General features: G+C 38.4%; 1 protein-coding gene across 1 annotated transcript in view; it reads right to left on the reverse strand.

Annotated features, from left to right (window-relative positions):
* The window catches only part of igsf21a (immunoglobin superfamily, member 21a), a 268,718-nt gene that overhangs the window by 6,666 nt on the left and 241,523 nt on the right, over positions 1 to 20,529 (reverse strand). The window contains exons 7-9 of the mRNA XM_017450972.2: positions 6,967 to 7,052; positions 2,643 to 2,835; positions 1,366 to 1,404 (exon numbers count right to left, since the gene is read on the reverse strand). Coding sequence (XP_017306461.1) covers positions 1,366 to 1,404; positions 2,643 to 2,835; positions 6,967 to 7,052 — 318 coding nt within the window. The remainder of the gene's footprint in view (positions 1 to 1,365; positions 1,405 to 2,642; positions 2,836 to 6,966; positions 7,053 to 20,529) is intronic.

Genomic DNA, 20,529 nt, shown 5'->3' on the forward strand with positions numbered 1-20,529 from the left:
TGTGTTGCGCTGCCTTATAAATACTTATTGTGGGTTATAATACAATTACTAACCTTTATAAATGCATCACTGATGGCTTTAAGTAAAGTGAAAGCATATGATGCAGTTTCCATAATGCAAATGTAAAGAAATCATGATGATGTGCTTATTATGCATGATAAATGTCTTATGGTTCCATTAATGTATATGGGTGAATATGGGCGGGAACAGGATATGACATCATCGGTCAAAACCGGGCAGACTCTCTTTTTAAGTTGTTTTTATAATCTTTCAAAGCCGTGTCGTAAAGTACAAGACAGCTCGATTCCACTAAAATTAGCACTTCCATTATTTTATTTATTATAATTTTTTTATTGAAAAGGTCACACAGTGACGACGCTATCATCTATTGGCCACATCTCTTCAGTGATACGATTACACAGGTCAGAGTTCAGCAAATTTGAACTTTCATCGCGTAGCACGCTTGGGTTTTTGCATTATGGAAACTGCATACCATGTTTTCACTTTACTTAACGCCATCAATGATGCATTGATAAAAGGTTAGTATTTGTATTTATAAGGCAGCACAACACAGCTATCAACAACAATATAAAATAATTCACTTATTGGACCTAGAAATAAATCTGTATTACTAGTAAGTCATTATAACTATAATATAATAACATTATAAAAATGGAGTCTGCATTTTTATGAATATATTGATGGAACGATAAGATTGAGTAATGACTACATATAAATTGGTGTATAATGCATTATGAGCATGGGCACTGAAAAAGCAAGTGTATCACTTATAAGTAAGTATAACAATAATATAAATGTAGCTATAACTGTTATTATAACAAAGTCTAGGTCTTTATGTGTCGTTATAAATGTGTTTATAGAGCAGTAATACTTGCTTATATATAATTATAAATGGAACTATAATTCATTATAAGCTTGAGCTTCGTAGAAAGTGTTACCGCCTTGATAAATATTTATGTACTGTAAGTTTATCTCATCAGTTGTCTTAAAGGGTTTACGAAGGTGTCATGTAGCTTAATGAACAGTACCCTTAAGTAAAGTGTTAAGAATTTAGTCTACAGCTAGATGATAATAACAAGTTAATAACATGCTTATAGAGTTCTAGCGCTCTTCAATTTGGTCTTAAGTTCCTACTGTAAATGCAATTTTAAATTCATATACTGTGCTGCAGGGAGCAGATGCTGCAGAGATGCTTCGCAGGTGGCTCACTTGTCATTTCAAAATATGTGAAAAAACTCACAAAAAAGGAAAAAAGAAAGAAAGAAAGAAAGAAAAAAGTCTGGTGCTCTGGCAAACAGCCGGATACCATCTCATTCTGCAGTCCCAGAAGGTTCCCACACTTACTGTTTTGATTCTGTGTGTGTTTCATCATGCTTGGGTTTTCTGCAGGAGAGAACAGAAATAAGAAAGCGAATGAGAGGTTGAGATGAGGCAGCTGTTGTGTCATAAAAAAAAAAAAAAGTCATTATATAACAAAGTTTACAGCGTCGTCACAACATTGTCACAATTATTTCTCTCTCGTTTATTACCGAGCCCTAAAGCTACGAGCTTATTTCTCTCTCGCTACTAATCTAAATTCTTTATTACAGGTGCCGATTTGTAATGCAGGGACAGTGCGCGCACACACACACACACACACACACACACACACACACACACACACACACACATAGCCCACAACTGCTGAGGTTCAGAGGATGCCGTGGGGTCTGTTGGGCCGTTAAATGAACATTAATGCTCTTTTCGGCCGATCCGTCCCCGCAGACAGAACCTGCCCCATAGTGACACTTATCCGCCAAATGGCTTCCCCGACGATTTGTAAATTTTCAGGCGATCTTAATGAGGAGATGGCGGCGAGGCGATTCTTCATCTGATGGACTACGTGTCAGTTTCTCCATTACAGCTGGAAATGGAGGAACTGAAGTCTCTGTCTCTGTCTCTGAGCATCGGTGACGACTTTGCATGACTTTGTGTGTAATTAAGCAGAAACTTGTGTGTGTCTATATACAGTGTGGAGTTGAATTGATTACAGCCAGATAGGGAAAGTAAACAAATTTGAATTATTACAACAGTAATAATTTCCATTTTTTTTATTCCACTTTTGGTTTTCTTCACTATATTTCACAATTTAAGAACAATTTACAATTTAAAGGGGGAATATTATGCCTGTACATCATTAATAATTGGGAATTAAGGTAAAGATCAACAATATATTATATAGATGAGGTATATATGTGTGTTTATGTGTATAAAGTATGTATGTATACTGACTAAACAAACACGATGAGGTGTGTGTGGGGGGGTGTGTTTATGTTTGTCTGTGTATATAGTGACTAACTAAGATTATGAGATGTGTGCATGTGTATAATAACTGACTGCAGATGAAAAGTTTGTGTGCTTGTGTGTGTGTGTGTGTGTGTGTGTGTGTGTGTGTACTGACATAACAAAGACAATGAGGTGTGTATGCATGTATCAGTAGAACCCAGTGAGGTCTGCATTGTGAGAGGCTTGTGTGTGTGTATGTGGTGACTAACTGTAGACAATAAGGAGTGTGTGTGTGTGTGTGTGTGTGTGTGTGTGTGTGTGTGTGTGTGTATGTGTGTGTGTGTGTAGTGACAAACCGAAAACGATGAGGCGTGTATGTGTATCAGTAGAACCCAGTGGGTTCTGTGCTGTACAGCGGTACATGGAGCCGTTGAGTTCTGCAGGCACTCGCTCCAGCACTAGCTCCTTCCCTTCCCTCTCACTGGTGCCGTCCAGCAGACGTCCTCCCACTCGTGTCCAGGTAAACAGCGGCTCGGGGAACACCTCGTTCTGTAAGACAGTGAGTGTGTGTGCGTGTGTGTGTGTGTGAGGTAGAAAGATGTGTTCAGTCTTGATGCTAATTCAGAAAATCCCTTTAAGATAAAAAGCAACCTGAGGGATGAAGCATCCCATAATATCAATAATATAAACCCATTTCCAATGTGCTACGGTAACTGAATAAATCCTCGCTTTAATGCTGTTTTTTCCTCTTTTTTCCTTCTTCCTCTCAACACTTTCCAGTTAGCACCGTTTTTCTTCTTTTAACTCAAGTTTTATTAAAAAATTCTATCAATAATCGAGACACTTCCCAGCAGAGGACACGAGAGCGAGTTGGCATTATTATAACTCTGTTATTATAGATTCGTTCAGCGTCCTTGTGAACTGTAGAGACAAATAAAAATGGAGTTTGTGTATCAGGCACAAGGTCCATGAAAGCACTCAGAACAAATAGGCACTTCACATGATGGCAAAAACTATCGAGTTTTACTCTCATCCTCTTAAGGCACCACTTTGTCAAGCATTATCTCTTATTAGGCCTGAAAAAGCCTGCAGCAAAAAAAAAAGGATTATCTTAACTAATGTTCAGCACAAGTGTGTGTAGGTGTTTGTAAATTCTTTTAAGCTTTCCCCCCACTAGCTTTATTTCTAGGCATTTTAACTTTGTAATGCCAACACACAGCCATACACATGGTGTTATTTTTTCTTAATACTTTGCGCATTCCACAATGTTTTTGAAATTTTCACGTAGAACAGGTCAAATTTTAGGCCGACCCTTCTTAAATAGGTTGACTATGCCAAGCAATAAAGCAATAAGGTCAACTTGAGAATATAGCAAGCACACTATGCCTGCGGTGCATGATTTAACCCGAATCATGTAAAAACGAGCTTTTATATCTGAACTTACATTTAGCTGTCCAACTTTCCAGAGATTAAACAGAAACAGTAGAAAAAGTCTCAAGAAGTACTAGCCTGAAATCTGATTGGCTTGGGTCATCCATCCAGCACAGCCACACTCATCTGGCAAGGTCATGTGACCTTTGATAATGATTGATATAACATCATGGCTTGGCTGTGTGTCACACATTCACACCCTGACAGCAACGAAATGAGTTTGTGTTTGCTGGTGGCATCAGGTCAAAATTCAGGTAAAAAAAAAAGAAAAAAAAAAGAAAAAAGGAAAAACAGAAAGTTTGTAATATATAACCTTTCTCAAGTCTCAGGGGGAGATGAAAATCACTGAAAATGAAAGTCTGTTTGAGATGTGCAAATATTCTGAAGACATATTAACTTCACATAATAGTGTCTTTAATAGACATGAAATAAAATGCAGTTCACACGGTGGATTTGAAAGGCTTCGATGAGCAGGTTGTGTTGTTTAGAGCCCTCTGCTGCCTGTGAGATAAAGTACATTTGCAATTAAACAGTAGGTGGTGAAGGAAAACTGGGTGGGGCTGGACTGCTGTATTTCAGCCGGGGCGGAGCAAGTTTCCAGACTGGGAGAATGTAGAACAGCAGAAGAATGAAATGAAGAAACTATAGATATATTCAGGCACACTGTATCCATAGGAAATAATACTAATACTATAATGCTACTACTCCCACTCCTCCTCCTCCTCATACTACTACTGATTCAACTATTACTCCTCCTACTGCTGCTACTACTACTACTACTACTACTACTGCTACTGATTCAACTATTACTCCTCCTCCTAGTGCTGCTGCTTCTACTACTACTGATTCTACTATTACTCCTCCTGCTGCTACTACTACTACTACTACTGATTCTATTATTACTCCTCCTACTGCTGCTCCTACTACTGCTACTACCACCATTACTGATTCTACTATTACTCCTCCTGCTGCTACTACTACTACTACTACTGATTCTATTATTACTCCTCCTACTGCTGCTCCTACTACTGCTACTACCACCATTACTGATTCTACTATTACTCCTCCTACTGCTGCTACTACTACTACTATTTGTCTTCCGGCTACTACTACTACTTCTGCTACTACTACTACTACTACTACTACTACTACTGATTCTACTATTACTTCTACTATTACAACTGCTCCTAATTCTAATATTCTAATAATCTGCTACTACTATTTCTTTTAGTACTGCTATTCCTGCTAATATTACATTTATTATTACTCTTCCTCCTGCTACTACATCTACTACTATAATTCCTCCTGCTCCTATTACTACTATTTTTTTTTACAACTACTGATACTGCTACCACTACTATTACTACTAGTACTACTAATAAGTAGTAGTAGTACATCTTGCATTAATAAATTGCAGGTAGAAAAAAATTGCATGTCTTGTCATTGATCATATTTACACTCAAGGAAAAAGAGACTATTTAAATAAAAACTTCTTCCAGATACTTTGCTATTTATTTAAATTCATCTGTGCTAATTTGGTTGGGCAGTCAAGCCTGTTTGTAATGACTTTTTTAATGTCCTTTAATGGAGCACTTCAAATATATAGGGAATGATCATCAAGCTGTTAATGTGTCACATGTGTCACACTCTATTGGCTACTTCAGCTGTAATAATGAAGTAGCGGTCTAATAAAACCGAACTGCCTCGTCATTTGCTGACTAACAGCTGCATAAATCTACAAAGATGATTTAAAGAGAACAGAAGAGCCTCTGAGTCATTCCTGCCACAAAGATCAGACCAGCAACTCCCCCACAGCCATTGTTCTTTTTTTATTATATTTTTGCTTGGGCTGAGATTTCTTGCTTTTGGCAGCCAATGATCGTTACACTAAAGCAATCTGCCTGCTTGATTTCCCCTCTGAACTGACGGAGTGTCGGAACAGTGAGACAATCCTGCGCCTCTGACAGTGACGCGCTCACGACCAGCTCGCAGCTACTGAATACAGGCGGAAAATAATTACACCTGAAAGCTGCAGAGATAGCTCTAAACAGATGGCTGGCTCAGATTTCAATGAGGGAAGTTAGTGCACCTTGTGCCGAGCATGACAAAACAGCATGGAAGCATGACAAAAAAAAAAAAAAAGTCCTCTAAGGAAGTTAGGCAACATTTTACTGATCAGTTCAGAGTCTTCTTATCCACAAACAGCATCTCAATTGTGACTAAACAAGCAGTCAGTTATAAAATGGTAAAATGATGATAATACTGTATATTGTAATTAGCCGTAAGGCCTGGTATCCGACTCAAAGTTATTTGTTCTTTATTCATATCAAAATTGATCAAAATATCTTGTGTAATCAAATTTCTTAGCACTAATTGGGATCAAAATGACTATAACACAAACTGAAAAATGTGAGCTAATGAAGGAACTAGCACTAACCAAGGTAAAAAAAACTGAGAAAGGTGAGCTACAAAAGGAATTTGCACTAAGTTAACAAACACTATAGCACTACTGAGAAAGGTGAGGTAACAAAGGAATTAGCACTAACGGAGGTAACAAAGATTATATCACTAAATGGTGGGGTAACAAAATAGTATAGCACTAACTGAGAAAGGTACTATCTGAGGTAACAAATACTATAGAAATAAATGAGACAGGTAAGCTAACAAAAAAATTAGTGCTAACTGAGCTAACTGATCTTCCAGGGAAGATCGTATTTACGAGTTGGGAAGTGGTAATTACGATGTCAGGTGCGTTCAAGTCACATTGGTCGGAGAAAGATGGCGGTGTACCTTTTTAATTAACTTAAAAAAATACAGTAAGGTTTTTTAACACTATTTCTAGAAAATGAATGTGCATCTGGTATGTTTTGCTTTGTTATGTTTTAATTAATTTTTGAAGCCACTCTAAACTTTCTAGTTTGAACGCACTTGAAAGCACCATAACTATAGCACTAACTGAGAAAGGTGAGCTAACAAAGGAATTAGCGCTAAACTGAAGTAACAAATACTGTAGCACTAACTGAAAAAGGTGAGCTAACAAAGGAATTGATGCTAACTGTGGTAACAAATACCATAGCACTAATTAAAAACAAAATGTGCCATTGTTTCCTTTACTTCGGAGACAGCCACATATATATTAGACAAAAAGAACAGAATTAACTGCACATAGTGTAAATTAATGGCTGTGTATGTGTAAGACTGAAAGTTGGCCCCAGTTTCATACCCCTCTGTTACCCCTGGGGTTCGTACCTGGAATCCTTGCACAATGATGCGCACCGTGTCTCCTACCTTCGCCCTGGTTGGGGTCATGATAAGCTTGGGGCCTTTAGGAGCCGCTGTGAAGAAACATAAGAAAGATAAGAGAAAAAACAGATCAGATATAATGGAGTATAAAGATTAAAGAGCAACACAAGTGAAATGATCATTGATCAGAGTCCTTATCAGAGAATCTTCCATAAAAGTTACCCTGAACAGAGGCTTATTTGATTGACAGGCTGTGAAAAACGCAGCTGAATGAAAACAACTGATTATATTTTTAAACATTTTTTTCTACATAAATATTTGCCGTGATTTGCAATGACTTACTGGAAAAGTTACCAGAAAACAACCATAACATTTATTTTATTGACATTACCATTATGGTAAGGACATTTTATAGGGATTGTAAACTAAAATAAATATATATGTTCCAGATTACATTTTACTTAATTTTATTTTTATTATTTGACTCTGATCCTTAAAATTGACTTCAGGTCTGTTTTCTAAAAAAACTGCACACTTACTTAAAACATACTTGTCTATACGACACAAACCACACTCATCTTCTCAACACAAACAATTCAATTCAATTCAAGCACTAACAGGAATTCTCACAGGAATAACAAAAATACAGCAGCAAACAAAACTTAGTTCAAGTTCAAGTGTTCAAATTAAAACCAGAATCAACAAAAAAAATACACATTACAGGACAATGAGCATGCAACACGGCGACCAGACAAAGATTTGCTGTCATTAACTTTTTATTTTTTGAGGCACAAGCCTAAAGTTCCTGGCAATTCAGGTACTTAGGCCTTCAAAATGCACCTTGCCTGCACTGTGGGTATCTTCTAGCGACAAGTAATTACTTTTTCTATGGTTGACCAGCCTATGATTACCTATGTCACGCTGCAAAAGGAGTTATGAGCGACAGGAATAAAGGTCATTAGATCCATTTTGTATACTGAATACCATCCTTATCAATTAAGGTCACAGCGTTGAGCACCGAGGTCGTAGCTGGGACTCTGGGGATTCCTACTTTCTTTCATCCAAGGAGCTGAGGGAGGATTTATTCCCCGAGAGAGAGACAAGAAACTAAATTGGTTAGATATTCATTACTGGAGGAGAAACAGAGCATGTGAGGCAGGGTATGGAGGTAGAGAGATAAGAGACACTGAGGAAACTAATTCCCTTGTCTTGTACGGACGGAAGCCCACAGATGGGTTTAATTTGGTGCCTGAGAGAAGCTGGCCATGGAAAGAAGAAAAAAAAAAATCACATTGTGACCTTCTGAGGCACCAGTGATTTCTCCTGTGTATACAGAGCGCAGATAAGTCACACATTTTTAGCTGTTTCATGAAAGCGAGAGGTTCTGCTGCCTTCAAACAAAAGCAGTGGTGGCGTTTAACGGGGAAGGCAACTGGATGGTATTGAGAATCCTGATTGGTGCAGGTTTTATAAGTTCTGCATCGTTTCACACTGTCAGGGATTGGTTGGAGATGGATGCAAGTGCGTTGTATTTTATTAAAAGTGAAACACACATGAACAAAGATTAGGAGTACATAACAAACACAAACCTTAACTAGACCATCATGAAATATACTTGAACATGGCATGGAATCAACAACATATAATGGCGCTACTAACAACAGATGCTAGACAAGGTGTGCTACACAAACGTGACTTAAGGACTTAAATAGTGGTGCTCATTTTGCATAAATGTGGTTCAGGTGTTCGTGATTATGTGACTTGGAGTATGACGTGAACATGTGGGGTGCAGTGGCTGATGGGTGCTGTAGTGCTGTGCCATTTTGTGAACCATATGGGAGTGGTAATTACTGTAATGTAGAGCTTGGTAAATTTGAAACATTTTACCATATGTTATAATAAAAATATTTGCTAGTTGTTCTTACATATATATATTTTTGATTGTATTTTTAAATTACATTTGTTTATGCAAATAAGGTTTCGATTGTAATTAAATATGTTAAATGTACCATTTTCTTTTAAGGTCATATTTCCACTGAACTATAAATACAGTCATATTATGAGGCATTCTTAAGGATATAATTAATTATAATAAGAACCTCACAACTGTACAATATACTTCACTTATAATCTACACTCAGTAGATTACACTCAATGGTATTGGTGAGTGTTAACAGAATGCATGTTATAGCAATTTATAAACACATTATAAACAAGGCTATGAACTATAAACCCCTAAGAGATGCACACGATAAAATCAATAAGCAGAGACACAAATATTCCAGAGTGGTCGTTCTTGAGGGATGTAGCCTGGCAGTTGCCCTTTTCCAGCAAAAGAATATCTACAAGGAAACTTAAAAAGACTGCCTTCAGAGAAGGGACAGACTCGATACGAAATCCAAGAACTGTCTTTTCAACAACATTTGGGCAAGCCAGAAGTATTTTCTTGTAGAGAAGGTTTAGATCAAAAGATCGAAAAATCTCCGAACAAGAATACTGCTGGGAAAATAGAAAATCACTATAGGAAGATCTCTTTCTAAAAGAGAATATAGGAACATCTCTTTCTAAAAGAGAAGACAACAGGTCTGCAGCAATTTCCCAAATATGTTTGACTGGGGGACACTGCCAGATTATATGGACAAAGGTACCAATAACATCTGAGGAACATTTAGAACACAAATGATCAGCAGTAATTTTTATTTGGAATTTTCCAACTATAGGCCAATATCAAATCTCCCCTTTATCCCCAAGATCTTAGAAAAGGTTGTAGCACAGCAGCTATGTTTGTACTTGCATAGGAATAACATTCAGGAAATGTATCAGTCAGGATTTAGGCCTCATCATAGCACAGAGACAGCGCTGGTTAAAGTGGTAAATGACCTACTACTGGCCTCTAATCAGGGTTGTGTCTCCTTGCTTGTGTTACTTGACCTTAGTGCAGCTAAGGTTTTTGATACCACTGATCATACTATTCTCCTTGATAGACTAGAAAACGTTGGCATTAAGGTAACGGTCTTCTCCTGGCTCAGGTCTTATTTGACTGATCCTTATCAGTTTGTAGATGTAAATGGTGACTTCTCTATGCATACTGAGTGGTCTCACACCACAGAAGCTGAGCGAACTTTTGGTCTTTTATGACCTGCCACAACCACTTCAATCAAAATTTGTTGGTACAGTACCTCGAATAGAGAAGGCTACAGCAGGGGGCAGAGCTTTCTCTTACAAAGCCCTGCAGTTATGGAACAGCCTTAGAATTAGTGTTCAGGCAGAAAACATATTTATTTAGTCAAGCCTTTTGTGAATAGTCTTTTCTTAGGTAAAGGAGCAGATCTAGAGGGCTCACAAGCAGAGAGTGTTGTGGTGAACTTGGATGTTTGGATGCTGTCACCCACCACTTTCACACGTTCACCCAGGTTTGTCGATGGTGGAGTGGCTGGCCTTGTTATGTCCCAGGGCGCCCTCATGTTTGTGTTACCTGGCTCGCCCTTTCAGTTATGCTGTCATAGCAAGTCTTGCTGGAGTCCCTGCTTTAACTCATGCAAAGTACATTGTCCTTAACCATTATGGGACAATAAGCATGCCTAATAATCTCTCCCTCTCACTCCCTCTCTCTCTGTTGAGCTACACGTTACTTCTGAGATACCAGTGATCCTGACCTCTTCTGCTCACCGTACCTGTCTGATACATCCTGATGCCTTACTAATGGTTGGAGTTCTCATCAATTGGAAGTCAAAATTCATATGAACAGTTATGCTATTATAGCTTTAGGACTGCAATTGCCACGAACTGTTTTGCACTCAAGTCTCCATCAGTGAACAGTGTATAAGTTCAACAAAACTGTAAAAACTGTAATGAATTTCATGGTTACACAGCTGCACTATTTGATTATGTACTGTAGTATTAGCACATTTATAGAAGGGATTTATTTATAATTGCACTGGTGTCACCCACATGAGGATGGGTTTGCTTTTGAGTCTGGTTCCTCTCAAGGTTTCTACCTCATATCGTCTCAGGGGGTTCCTTTTCAAATGGAACTAACATTGAAATACCTCTGGGCACTTCCCACAACATGAAGCTCATGCAACGTTACGTTCCCTTCTCAGGGAACAAGTTTACATGCATAACCCAGACGTTCCCTTTCAAAGGGAACACAATGTTCCGTGAGCTTCAGCCTGTAGGAAGCGCCCACAGCGTGAAACTCCCGCAATGTCTCATTCTCTTCTCAGGGAACAGGTTTACATGTATAACTCAGACGGTTTTCCTTGCCACAGACGCCTCTAGCTTGCTCATCAGGGAAAAATTCATACATTTAAAATCTATATTCTTAGTTTATATATTTCTGTAACGCTGCTTTAAGACAATGTCCATTGTTAAAAGCACTATACAAATAAAACTGAACTGAATTGAATTGAAAGTGTGGTGAGGAGTATGAGTCTATGTGTTAATTTATAATCAATTAACTGGGGAGCAAAATTTCTTAGATGAAGCAAATACATTCTTCTAAATAGAAACCCAATCCCAATTCCCCACCAGCTTCATAGAAATCCCGAGACCATACTTCCACTATTCCAAGGGGGTGAGGAGCATTAAAGATAAACCTATTATAAAGAGTGGATATCAAACCCCGGGAAACACCGGCAGACTTAAAAAGATCGGGCCAGAGGGTGAATTTCTGTGGAAGTGTTCCATGGAACATCGTAGGTCCCCAATCAGACCTTTAAAACCTTTCTTTTATTTTTTTCCATCAGCATTAGCAACAGCATCAACATCCTGAATCCTGCATTTCTAAATATTTGGCCGAGAACACATTCATACTGCAGGAAATAGTGGTCAACATCTGATCTTATATTTCCTCATATTTCATGACAGTATGAGCAGCAAAAATCACATTTAAATCTGACAGCTCCACTTATATCATTACTTCACACGGGTGGGAATTATCCTGCTTTCATGTCATGTCAGAATGACAGTAATTACATGTCGACGACTCAAAGATTCTTCTTGGACTCAGAAATTCGTTTGCATAGTTTGATACATACAAAGTTAAAATTTACATTTTATTATTATTATTATTATTATTATTATTATTACATACTACAAAATAAGAAATGTTAGAAAATTGGTAAAGAGTTCAATCTGAACATTATAATCTTTACTACTTTAACTGTGGAAGTGAGTGGCTGTCATTTATTCTGCTGTGTTTGTTTAGAACATTACGTCACACACCATCGAGCTATATTACAGAACATTCCAAGCATGGTAGTAACGGATGATTTTTATTATAAATCTGACATGACACGAATGCACTATATATAAATCGCTGGAGCAGGCATCGTATCCCACAAGATCTCTGCACATTATTATCTATACATCTTTTAGTTTCACACAGCTAGACGACTGTTGAATGTTATATTAAAACAGTTTTCACGCAACTTGATAGTTACACTGGTACATTTAAGTTTACTGTTAAAAAGATATTTTAAAATAAAAGTTTGATTAGAAAATCAGACTTGTGGACAGTGTGCATGCAGTTTAATCCTGATTTAAGAGTGCCCCCCCATTTTTAATTCGTGCATAAATCATAATGTCACCACCACACCGCAAAAAAAAGGAAAAAAAGAGGCTGTTTTTTATTACAGAAATGAGTTGAGACATTAGCAACAGAGTGTGTGGTGGGCGAGACTGGAGAAGTGATATACTGGAGCGATTAAGAGCTTGTCAAGACATGAATCATGAATTGATGACTCCATCGATTTTTACCCATGAAAACTCGTGAGAAACACAGTGAAGGTGTTTATACATATGAGGGATGCACACGCATGGACTGACCCTGCACTTAGCTGTTGAATTAAAGGATCAATAACCTGGATTGTGTGTCTGTACTGTCTGCGAGAACGAGGTCAAATCACTGGCCTGTGATATTTACTAACGCCCTGTGTTTAGCCAGTGGCCCTGCCACCGTGGGCCATCTGCAGCGATGCATCACACTGTGAGGTATTTTTGAGCCCTGGCTCTGACAGAAAGCATGACTGTTGACGGGCGTGATGATGAGATGCTCGGGTCTGGGCCGGCGTCCAGTGCGAACAGTTGGCAGTTCGCGTCATCACCTTTGATTACGACAACACATTCTGCGCTCTGCCCCTCCTCTGTGAAGAGGGAGGTGACTGACACGTCCCAAGGTTAATGTCAGCCGGTGAACACCTAGAAACCTCAAACAGCCGATCTCCTATCTTTCCGTCCCCTCGACCAGCTGTGCTCAGCTCAAATTCTCTGTACCTACCAGAACACAGCGGATTACATAAGACTAAATGTAAAAGACATTGTCTTGTCTTGTCTAATTCAATGCAAATGTTTTAGGATGGAAAAAACTAAAGATGCATACAGGATGCATTTTTTTTTGCCATCATGCCTGAATATCTGCAGCCTTATCATTTTAATTATCTTTATCTCTAGATAAAGGAACCTGCACAAACCCACAGATCATCATTCTGTTTAGGCTAAAAGATTATAATCTGCCCCCAGCTCTGGTTCCTTTTTTTTTTTTTTTTTGCTGAATCCAAAACAAATCCTGACTCGCTTAATCCTCTGCTTTAATTATGGAAAGCCACCGGCTGCATGGGCTCATGTCCACGTGGAGTTTGACCCACAGCCAATGCAGGACGGCTTTAAGCCCAGCCATCTCAACTGCCTTCAAAATGATCAGACCTGAAGTGTCCATTTACATAATATTTCAGAAACCATGAGCTGTTTGAACTGCTGAAACCAGGCCTTGATTTTTTTTAAATACAAAATGTTCCCTCTCTTCACTTATATAAGGAACAAAACAGTTTGTATCATGCTGTTTTTAAAAAGAATCAAAGATAAGGTTTTGTGATGCAGTCACACATGTAGTGCAGTTATTGCTCACACCCTGAAGCTGATTAGTATCCTATCGCAGAAAATGTTTCATTCAGCAATTTTCCAACGATTACATTAAAAAAAAAATTTATTACCGAACGACGCATACCGTTATCCCTTTATAGTTATATTTAATGCTCAAACATCTGCGAAAGAAGTTAGTACCTATTATCACTCATAGCAGCTATAAACAGTTACAAAAAAAAAAAAAGGTAAAAAACTGTGAAAGAAGTGCAGAGGATATTTAAATATTTATTTATGCTATCTCATTTCTATCTGTCTGTCTGTCTATCTGTCTGTCTATCTATCCATCCATCCATCCATCCATCCATCTATCTATCTATCTATCTATCGGGAGAATGCTGCCATGATGTGCCGTTCATTTTCTAATCAAGGTCAAGTTATTCATTTAAGGAAGGTAATTTCATTGAACTGTAGAATTGAGATAATGAAAATGGAGTAAAAGCAACATTAATAACATAGATCCTCACAAAGAATGAATGAGATCATCATTACAATAAGTTATAATCATAAAACAAAACTCAAATTTTCTACACCATATACAGTAGACTGAAATACGAAATACCTGCAATTCACTAGTTTCAAATAATAACATTAATTAATTACTTCATTACGACCCAGTAAAGATAAGTGGTAGGAAAATGGACGGCTTGATGGATTACTTTATTATAATATGTATACTATTATAATATATAGTATGGTTTAAGCTGTGTATACTGTCTCCTTGTGAGATAATGTACATCTAAATATAAAAAAAGAGGAAAGTTTGAGGTCGTGTCCTCCATCCACTTCCTTGAAGTATTTAGCTGGAAAATCAGTCACTACACTGAAAACGGCTCATCAAACTAACAAACATTTGGACAATTAACCTGCCCTTTACTAGGTGCATGCTCCTGTGAGTTCATTTTTCTCCAGCTGTTATCATGTAGACACACGTTTACTATCGGGACCATAATGATCCACAGCTTTACCCTCATGGGGCAAAGTGGAATGAAAGGCTTGTTCTGCTGTGGATGACATTTTCATGCTTTATTTTGCATGACACTCTGTGGGAATAATGGGAATGTTGTAGTGAAGCGTAGGGGACCAACGACACTAAAACACTGGAGAGGGGTTAACACAGAATCTGATATACCACTCAGTAGGGGACCAGGTTTAGAGCTCTTTGGAGTTAATGGAGGAAAATCTACTGTTGCAAAACTTCTAATTATTTACAGACGGTTGACAAATGAAAAGAAAATCCAAACTAATGTGTGTGTCGGGTTCATCATGAGTGGCATGAATAGATTCAATGCACCTTGGCATTAATTCTACAAGTCTTACAAACTGTGTTGGATGGATGAACACCGTTCTTCAAAAAGATATTCCCTCTGTTGGTGTTTTGAAGAGGTGATGGAGAGATCCAAAATCATATGAGTTACATCATTTTCATCCTCACCAAACCATTTGAGCGCTTGGGCCGTGTGGGTGGGGGTCAGAGTCATCCCGGAAGAGACCATTTGCATCAGGATAGAAATGTTTCATCTTAGGATAAAGGTGATCATTCAGAAGAATTTTGTATCGATTTGCTGTGACCCTTCCCTCTAAGTGGACAAGTGGACTCAAACCATGGCAGCAAAATAAATATACAGCATAACAGAGCTGCTGATGTCTCTTTAATTTGTCACCTGTCTGTATGTAGTGTACACATAGAATAAGAAAATACCTCTTGGCACCACTCTGAATGCAGCAGCATGGATTCATGTAGCTGCAGATATGTACAAACACCACACAAATCGATAGGAACATAGCTACTCAGAGGGCTAAGCAAACCCAAGATCACCAAAACTCCCTGCCATCACCAAAAGTAGCAGGCAAGCAGAAAGTGATCAGATGCTGCACTCTATTCATGGTGAACAGGTGCTCCACCACACAGCCAACCAGTGGACAAATTCAACAAACAATCAAACAATAAAACAGAAGTCAGATGCAAAAACAATCATCCACCTATTCATCTATCCATTTGTACAGCTTATCCTACACAGGGTCTCAGGGAGCCTGGAGCCTATCCCAGAGGACTCGGGGCACAAGATGGGGGGACACCCTGGACGAGGTGCCAACCCATCACAGGGCACAATCGCACACACATTCACACACTTCAGATCATTTGGAAATGCCAATCAGTCTACAATGCATGTCTTTGGATTGGGGGAGGAAACTGGAGTACCTGAGGAAACCCCAGAAGTACAGGGAGAACATGCAAACTCTGTGCACTGGTCACGGTCATGGTTGGATCTGGAGCCATTCGAAGGACACCCTTAATGGGATGCCAGTCGATTCAAGGGCATTATATGCTCATTCACACCTAGGGGCAATTTAGCACAGGCAATTCAATGGCATGTTTTTATGAGGTAGGAAGAAACCAGACAAGTCAGAGAAAACCCATATGGACATATGGACAATATGCAAAACTCCATGCAGACATTAAAGAACAATCCAGGTACCCTGTAGCTGTGAGACACCAACACTACCTGCTACACCACTATGCAACCCTTATTTCAGAGTTTTTCAGCCTAATTTCTATCTACCATTTTACCAGACTAGAAAATGCTATATGTTTGTATGCTGCTGTACAGGAATCTGTATCTGGTGTTACTTTCTCAGATTTTGAGCCGATCTCTCTATCTACCCTTGAGGACTTTGTACTTAAACTAAAGTCTCCTCAAGATATTGTTCCGACTCATTTGTTAAAACAAGTTTTCAAATCAGTTGGCCCATATATAGTGTCTATAATTAATAAGAATTTGCTTTTGGGGTTTGTGCCTGACTACTTTAAACATGTAGTGGTTCAGCCCCTTTTGAAGAAATCAAACTTGGATAAGAGTGTGTTAGCTAATTTTAGACCAATCTCGAAATTTCCATTCCTGGCTAAAACTCTGGAGAAGAGCATCCTCATTCAACTTCAGTCATTTATTGATACAAATGAGATCTGTAAAGTGTTTCAATTGGGCTTTAAAAACATCACAGTACTGAATCAGCTCTGTGGAGAGTTTTTAATTATATTTTTTATGGCAACCGACCATGGTAAGTAACTTCACTGTGCTTCTACTCCTAGATCTGACTGCAGTGTAAGGTGGATTAAGATGGATTGAAAGTCATACTTTCAAAATAAGTTTATTTGGTTTGCATGGGAGACTTTGCATTGCCCTGCACCCCTATCATGTGGTATCCCGCAAAGTTCGATTTTAGAACCCATTTTCTTTTCTCTTTATGTGCTACCGTTAGGAATGATTTCAGGTAATTACGGTGTGTCTTTCCTTTCATATGCCGATGGTATACAATTGTATCTGTCTTTTAACCCGAATTCTTGTTGGCATACACTGCTGCTCTTATTCACGTTCATGAGTGAAGGAGATCATTACTATCTAATGCACAAAATCTCCTACATGTTCCTCGACCAAAAATAAAGTTCCCAAGGCTATGAAATAATTTAACAGACTATTTGAGACATTCATCATTGTTGAATGAATTTAAGGAGGAGTTACAAAAGATTTTTTTTACATTAGCTTTTGATTAGTTATGAGTGTTGAGGTACTCTCACTGTAGCTACTCATAGTTGTAGTTTTTCTTGAATGGTGTGTGTTGATGTTTTAAATTTGTGGTTATTAATTATTGTCATTTTATTTGATTACATTGTACAGCACTGTGGTCAACTATGTTGTTTTATGATGTGCTTTATAAATAAAACTGGATTGGAATTGGATTGGAAATATGAAACACTTCCCTGAAGAGAAGAAAAAACTAACTGTAGTTATCTGTGCAACAGTGGTTCGAATTTCAATCCAACATCAATTGTATTATACTGTTCCTTGTCGTTTTGGAAAGAAACTTAGATTCTGTTCCTAGACTATAAATTTTGACAGATTCTTCAATACTGAGTGACTGATTTTAGCAACCAGACACCACTGTGATGAACCGAGCCATCCGATTCTATCTGTCATGAAATTACCAGAACAAAAAAAAGTCCAAAAAAGGGACTTTGTTAGGAAAGATAGAGGGACAATAAAGAGTATGTAATAGAGAGAAGAAAGCATCGTACTGCAGGTCCTTTGTATGAACCCCACTCTCTACGTGTCCCACTTTCATTTCTTACTGTTCCCATGTCAGGAAGTCAGAAACACATCTGTTTATCTTGTCCTGCGTCATATCACTCGTCCTCCTCTTCCCAAGGCTGACGAATGGGAGTCTGTGAGCACGTGCAGCTTTTGATATGATAATAGGAGCTGCTGGAGGTCATCTTTATTTTAGTGTTAACAGCCAGTTTGGTTCAGGTCTCCATGAGAAAAAAGACCTATTGGGATCCTATTCGTTTTTCCTCACTTTTTCAGCTGCATACAAATGCAATTTCAGCAAACGAATGGTGAAAAACAAACTAGCATGAAATCTCCATAACATCTCAGTTAGCATGGTAAATTATTATTATTAGGACCACACTGGCATTGGCATCTACAACAATGGCATCTTGGAGGCCAGCACGTGATTCAAGTCTCACTCCACTCGCCTAATTCAGGTTGACTTTTTCAATAATGGTTGTAAGTTAACTCAATCTAGCGCGCAGGCAGTGCAATGTATTAGCCTGTCAATCACAGCGAGATTCAGCATTTCTGCGTTAGGTCTTGCAATCTGCCCGGCTGTAACACAATTAAGCAACAAATGGAAGTCCGAGTTGCTCTAAATGCATTTGTCAGAGGGCGATGTAAAAAGATGCAGTGGTGATAGAGCAAGGAAGGTAGAGGACAAGCCAAGAGAAAAGTGATGACTGCAGGTAGGTTTGTTTCTCGCCCTCTGATTTAGAAAGAGGTTCCTTTATCCAGGTCCTGATCAGTGAAAGAAAAATTGTAGTGTTCAAAGGTCAACTTATTTAGACAGTTCCTCAAGAATGCTGGGTTCAGCAAGACCAACAGTCTCTAAAAAAGGGCTATGAAAGTTTCAAGTCACCAAGGGCACTGAATTCTGAGTCAAGTTAGGGCTGTTTCTGTCCTAAAAGCTTCATGTAAAGACAAACTGGGTGGGTGTTAAAATTTATACCACAGAACAGATGAATGCTCAATTCTGATTGGCAGGAATTCTGGCTACAAGGTTGATATTAATGCTGTCATTCTAATATGCTAACTTACAACAGGACTGCTATAGCAGATGTTTAGTGCTCCACATTAACAAACAAAATGCATGTAATTACTGATATGGTAAAGTTTTCCTGTGAGGAGTCATTTATGTTGCATTTTAGAATGAGTCTTCAGTGTCTCCACTTTATAACAGTCAGAGGTAAAGCTGTAACTTTAGGTTTTCCAAGATGGGAAAGTCTTCAAGACATCTTGAGGTCTTTGGCTTTTGCAGTTTCTCTGTAAGATGACAAACTGCATTTTTGTCTTATTAACTTCAAAAGACAGAAAAAAGGCAGATGTGGGAATGACTGGAAATGCCAGAATTTAAAACCTTAATTTGAGATACCCTGGCACAGTGTCATCTGAGTGTTTCAATGTAATACCTCACATGCTTATTATTCCAAAGAAGCCTTGAGGTTCACCAATAATTTGGTATTAAATCAGCTTTAAAGCACAGCCACACCATAAGTTGATGATAACTCATGCGGCATGACCTATGTCTGCACAGGCATGGATATGGTGTTTGTATTCACAACATTCACTTTGTTTGGATTTGGGGTGACCCTGGGATTTGGGTGCTTGTAACCTTCAAGCATAGATGACCCTGGGTTTTAATCTATGGGTTTAACCTATGATAAGCTTGCTAATCCATAGTCCATTCTATTTTGGATTAAATCAACATTAGGGCACATTTTCAACTTCTTCAATCTCCTATAATCCAGTCACCAGGCACAGAGATGGCAGCGTGTTGATCTTTTCAAAGTGGTGATCCCCTCAACCATAAATCTTCTTTTGTAGTGCACCCAACTTTAGACTTAAATCATCCTTAAGATGTTTCTACAACCCTTTATATCCTCTTTACCAAGACATAAAGCTAGTTGAAAATTGGACCTTTCCACTTAGGGTCCATGAGCACAGCTATTATGAAGTTTCAAAGGTAACCTTGAGGTTCAGCTAATGCTATGAATCTTCATTTAGTCTCAAATCAGCAGTAAAGCACGACCACTCCATGGACTGATGATATCCTACTCATCCAGCAGGACTTAGAGTAACACAGGCATGAAGAATGCATTTGACTTAATTATGTTTGTATTTGTTTGGCCGCTTGTACATTTCAGACATACAGGTTTATGGTGGCCTTAAGTTTAACCCATGATCAGTTTGCTAAACCATTAATTTCCTTTCACTGTCCTTCTCAACTTTGGTTCTGAATTTTCTTAAACCCTCCCTGACTATTCACCCTGGAATAGCCAGGAAGGATTTGAACTCATAACTTGCATGCATGCACCTTCCATGTTATTCTGAAGTTCCAACAGTAACAATAAGGTTCATCAACCATGCCATGCACTGACGATATCCTACTTCCTCAGCATGACCTTGGTTGGCAGTGGCATGAAGAAGTTGTTTGACTTCATTATATTTGGACTTGTTTGGCTGCTTGTACATTTCAGGCATGATGGTTTACGTTACCTTGAGTTTAACCCATGATAAGTCTAAACCATTAATC

The sequence above is a fragment of the Ictalurus punctatus genome, chromosome 21, assembly GCF_001660625.3.
Source record: "Ictalurus punctatus breed USDA103 chromosome 21, Coco_2.0, whole genome shotgun sequence".
Taxonomy (NCBI): Eukaryota; Metazoa; Chordata; class Actinopteri; order Siluriformes; family Ictaluridae; genus Ictalurus; species Ictalurus punctatus.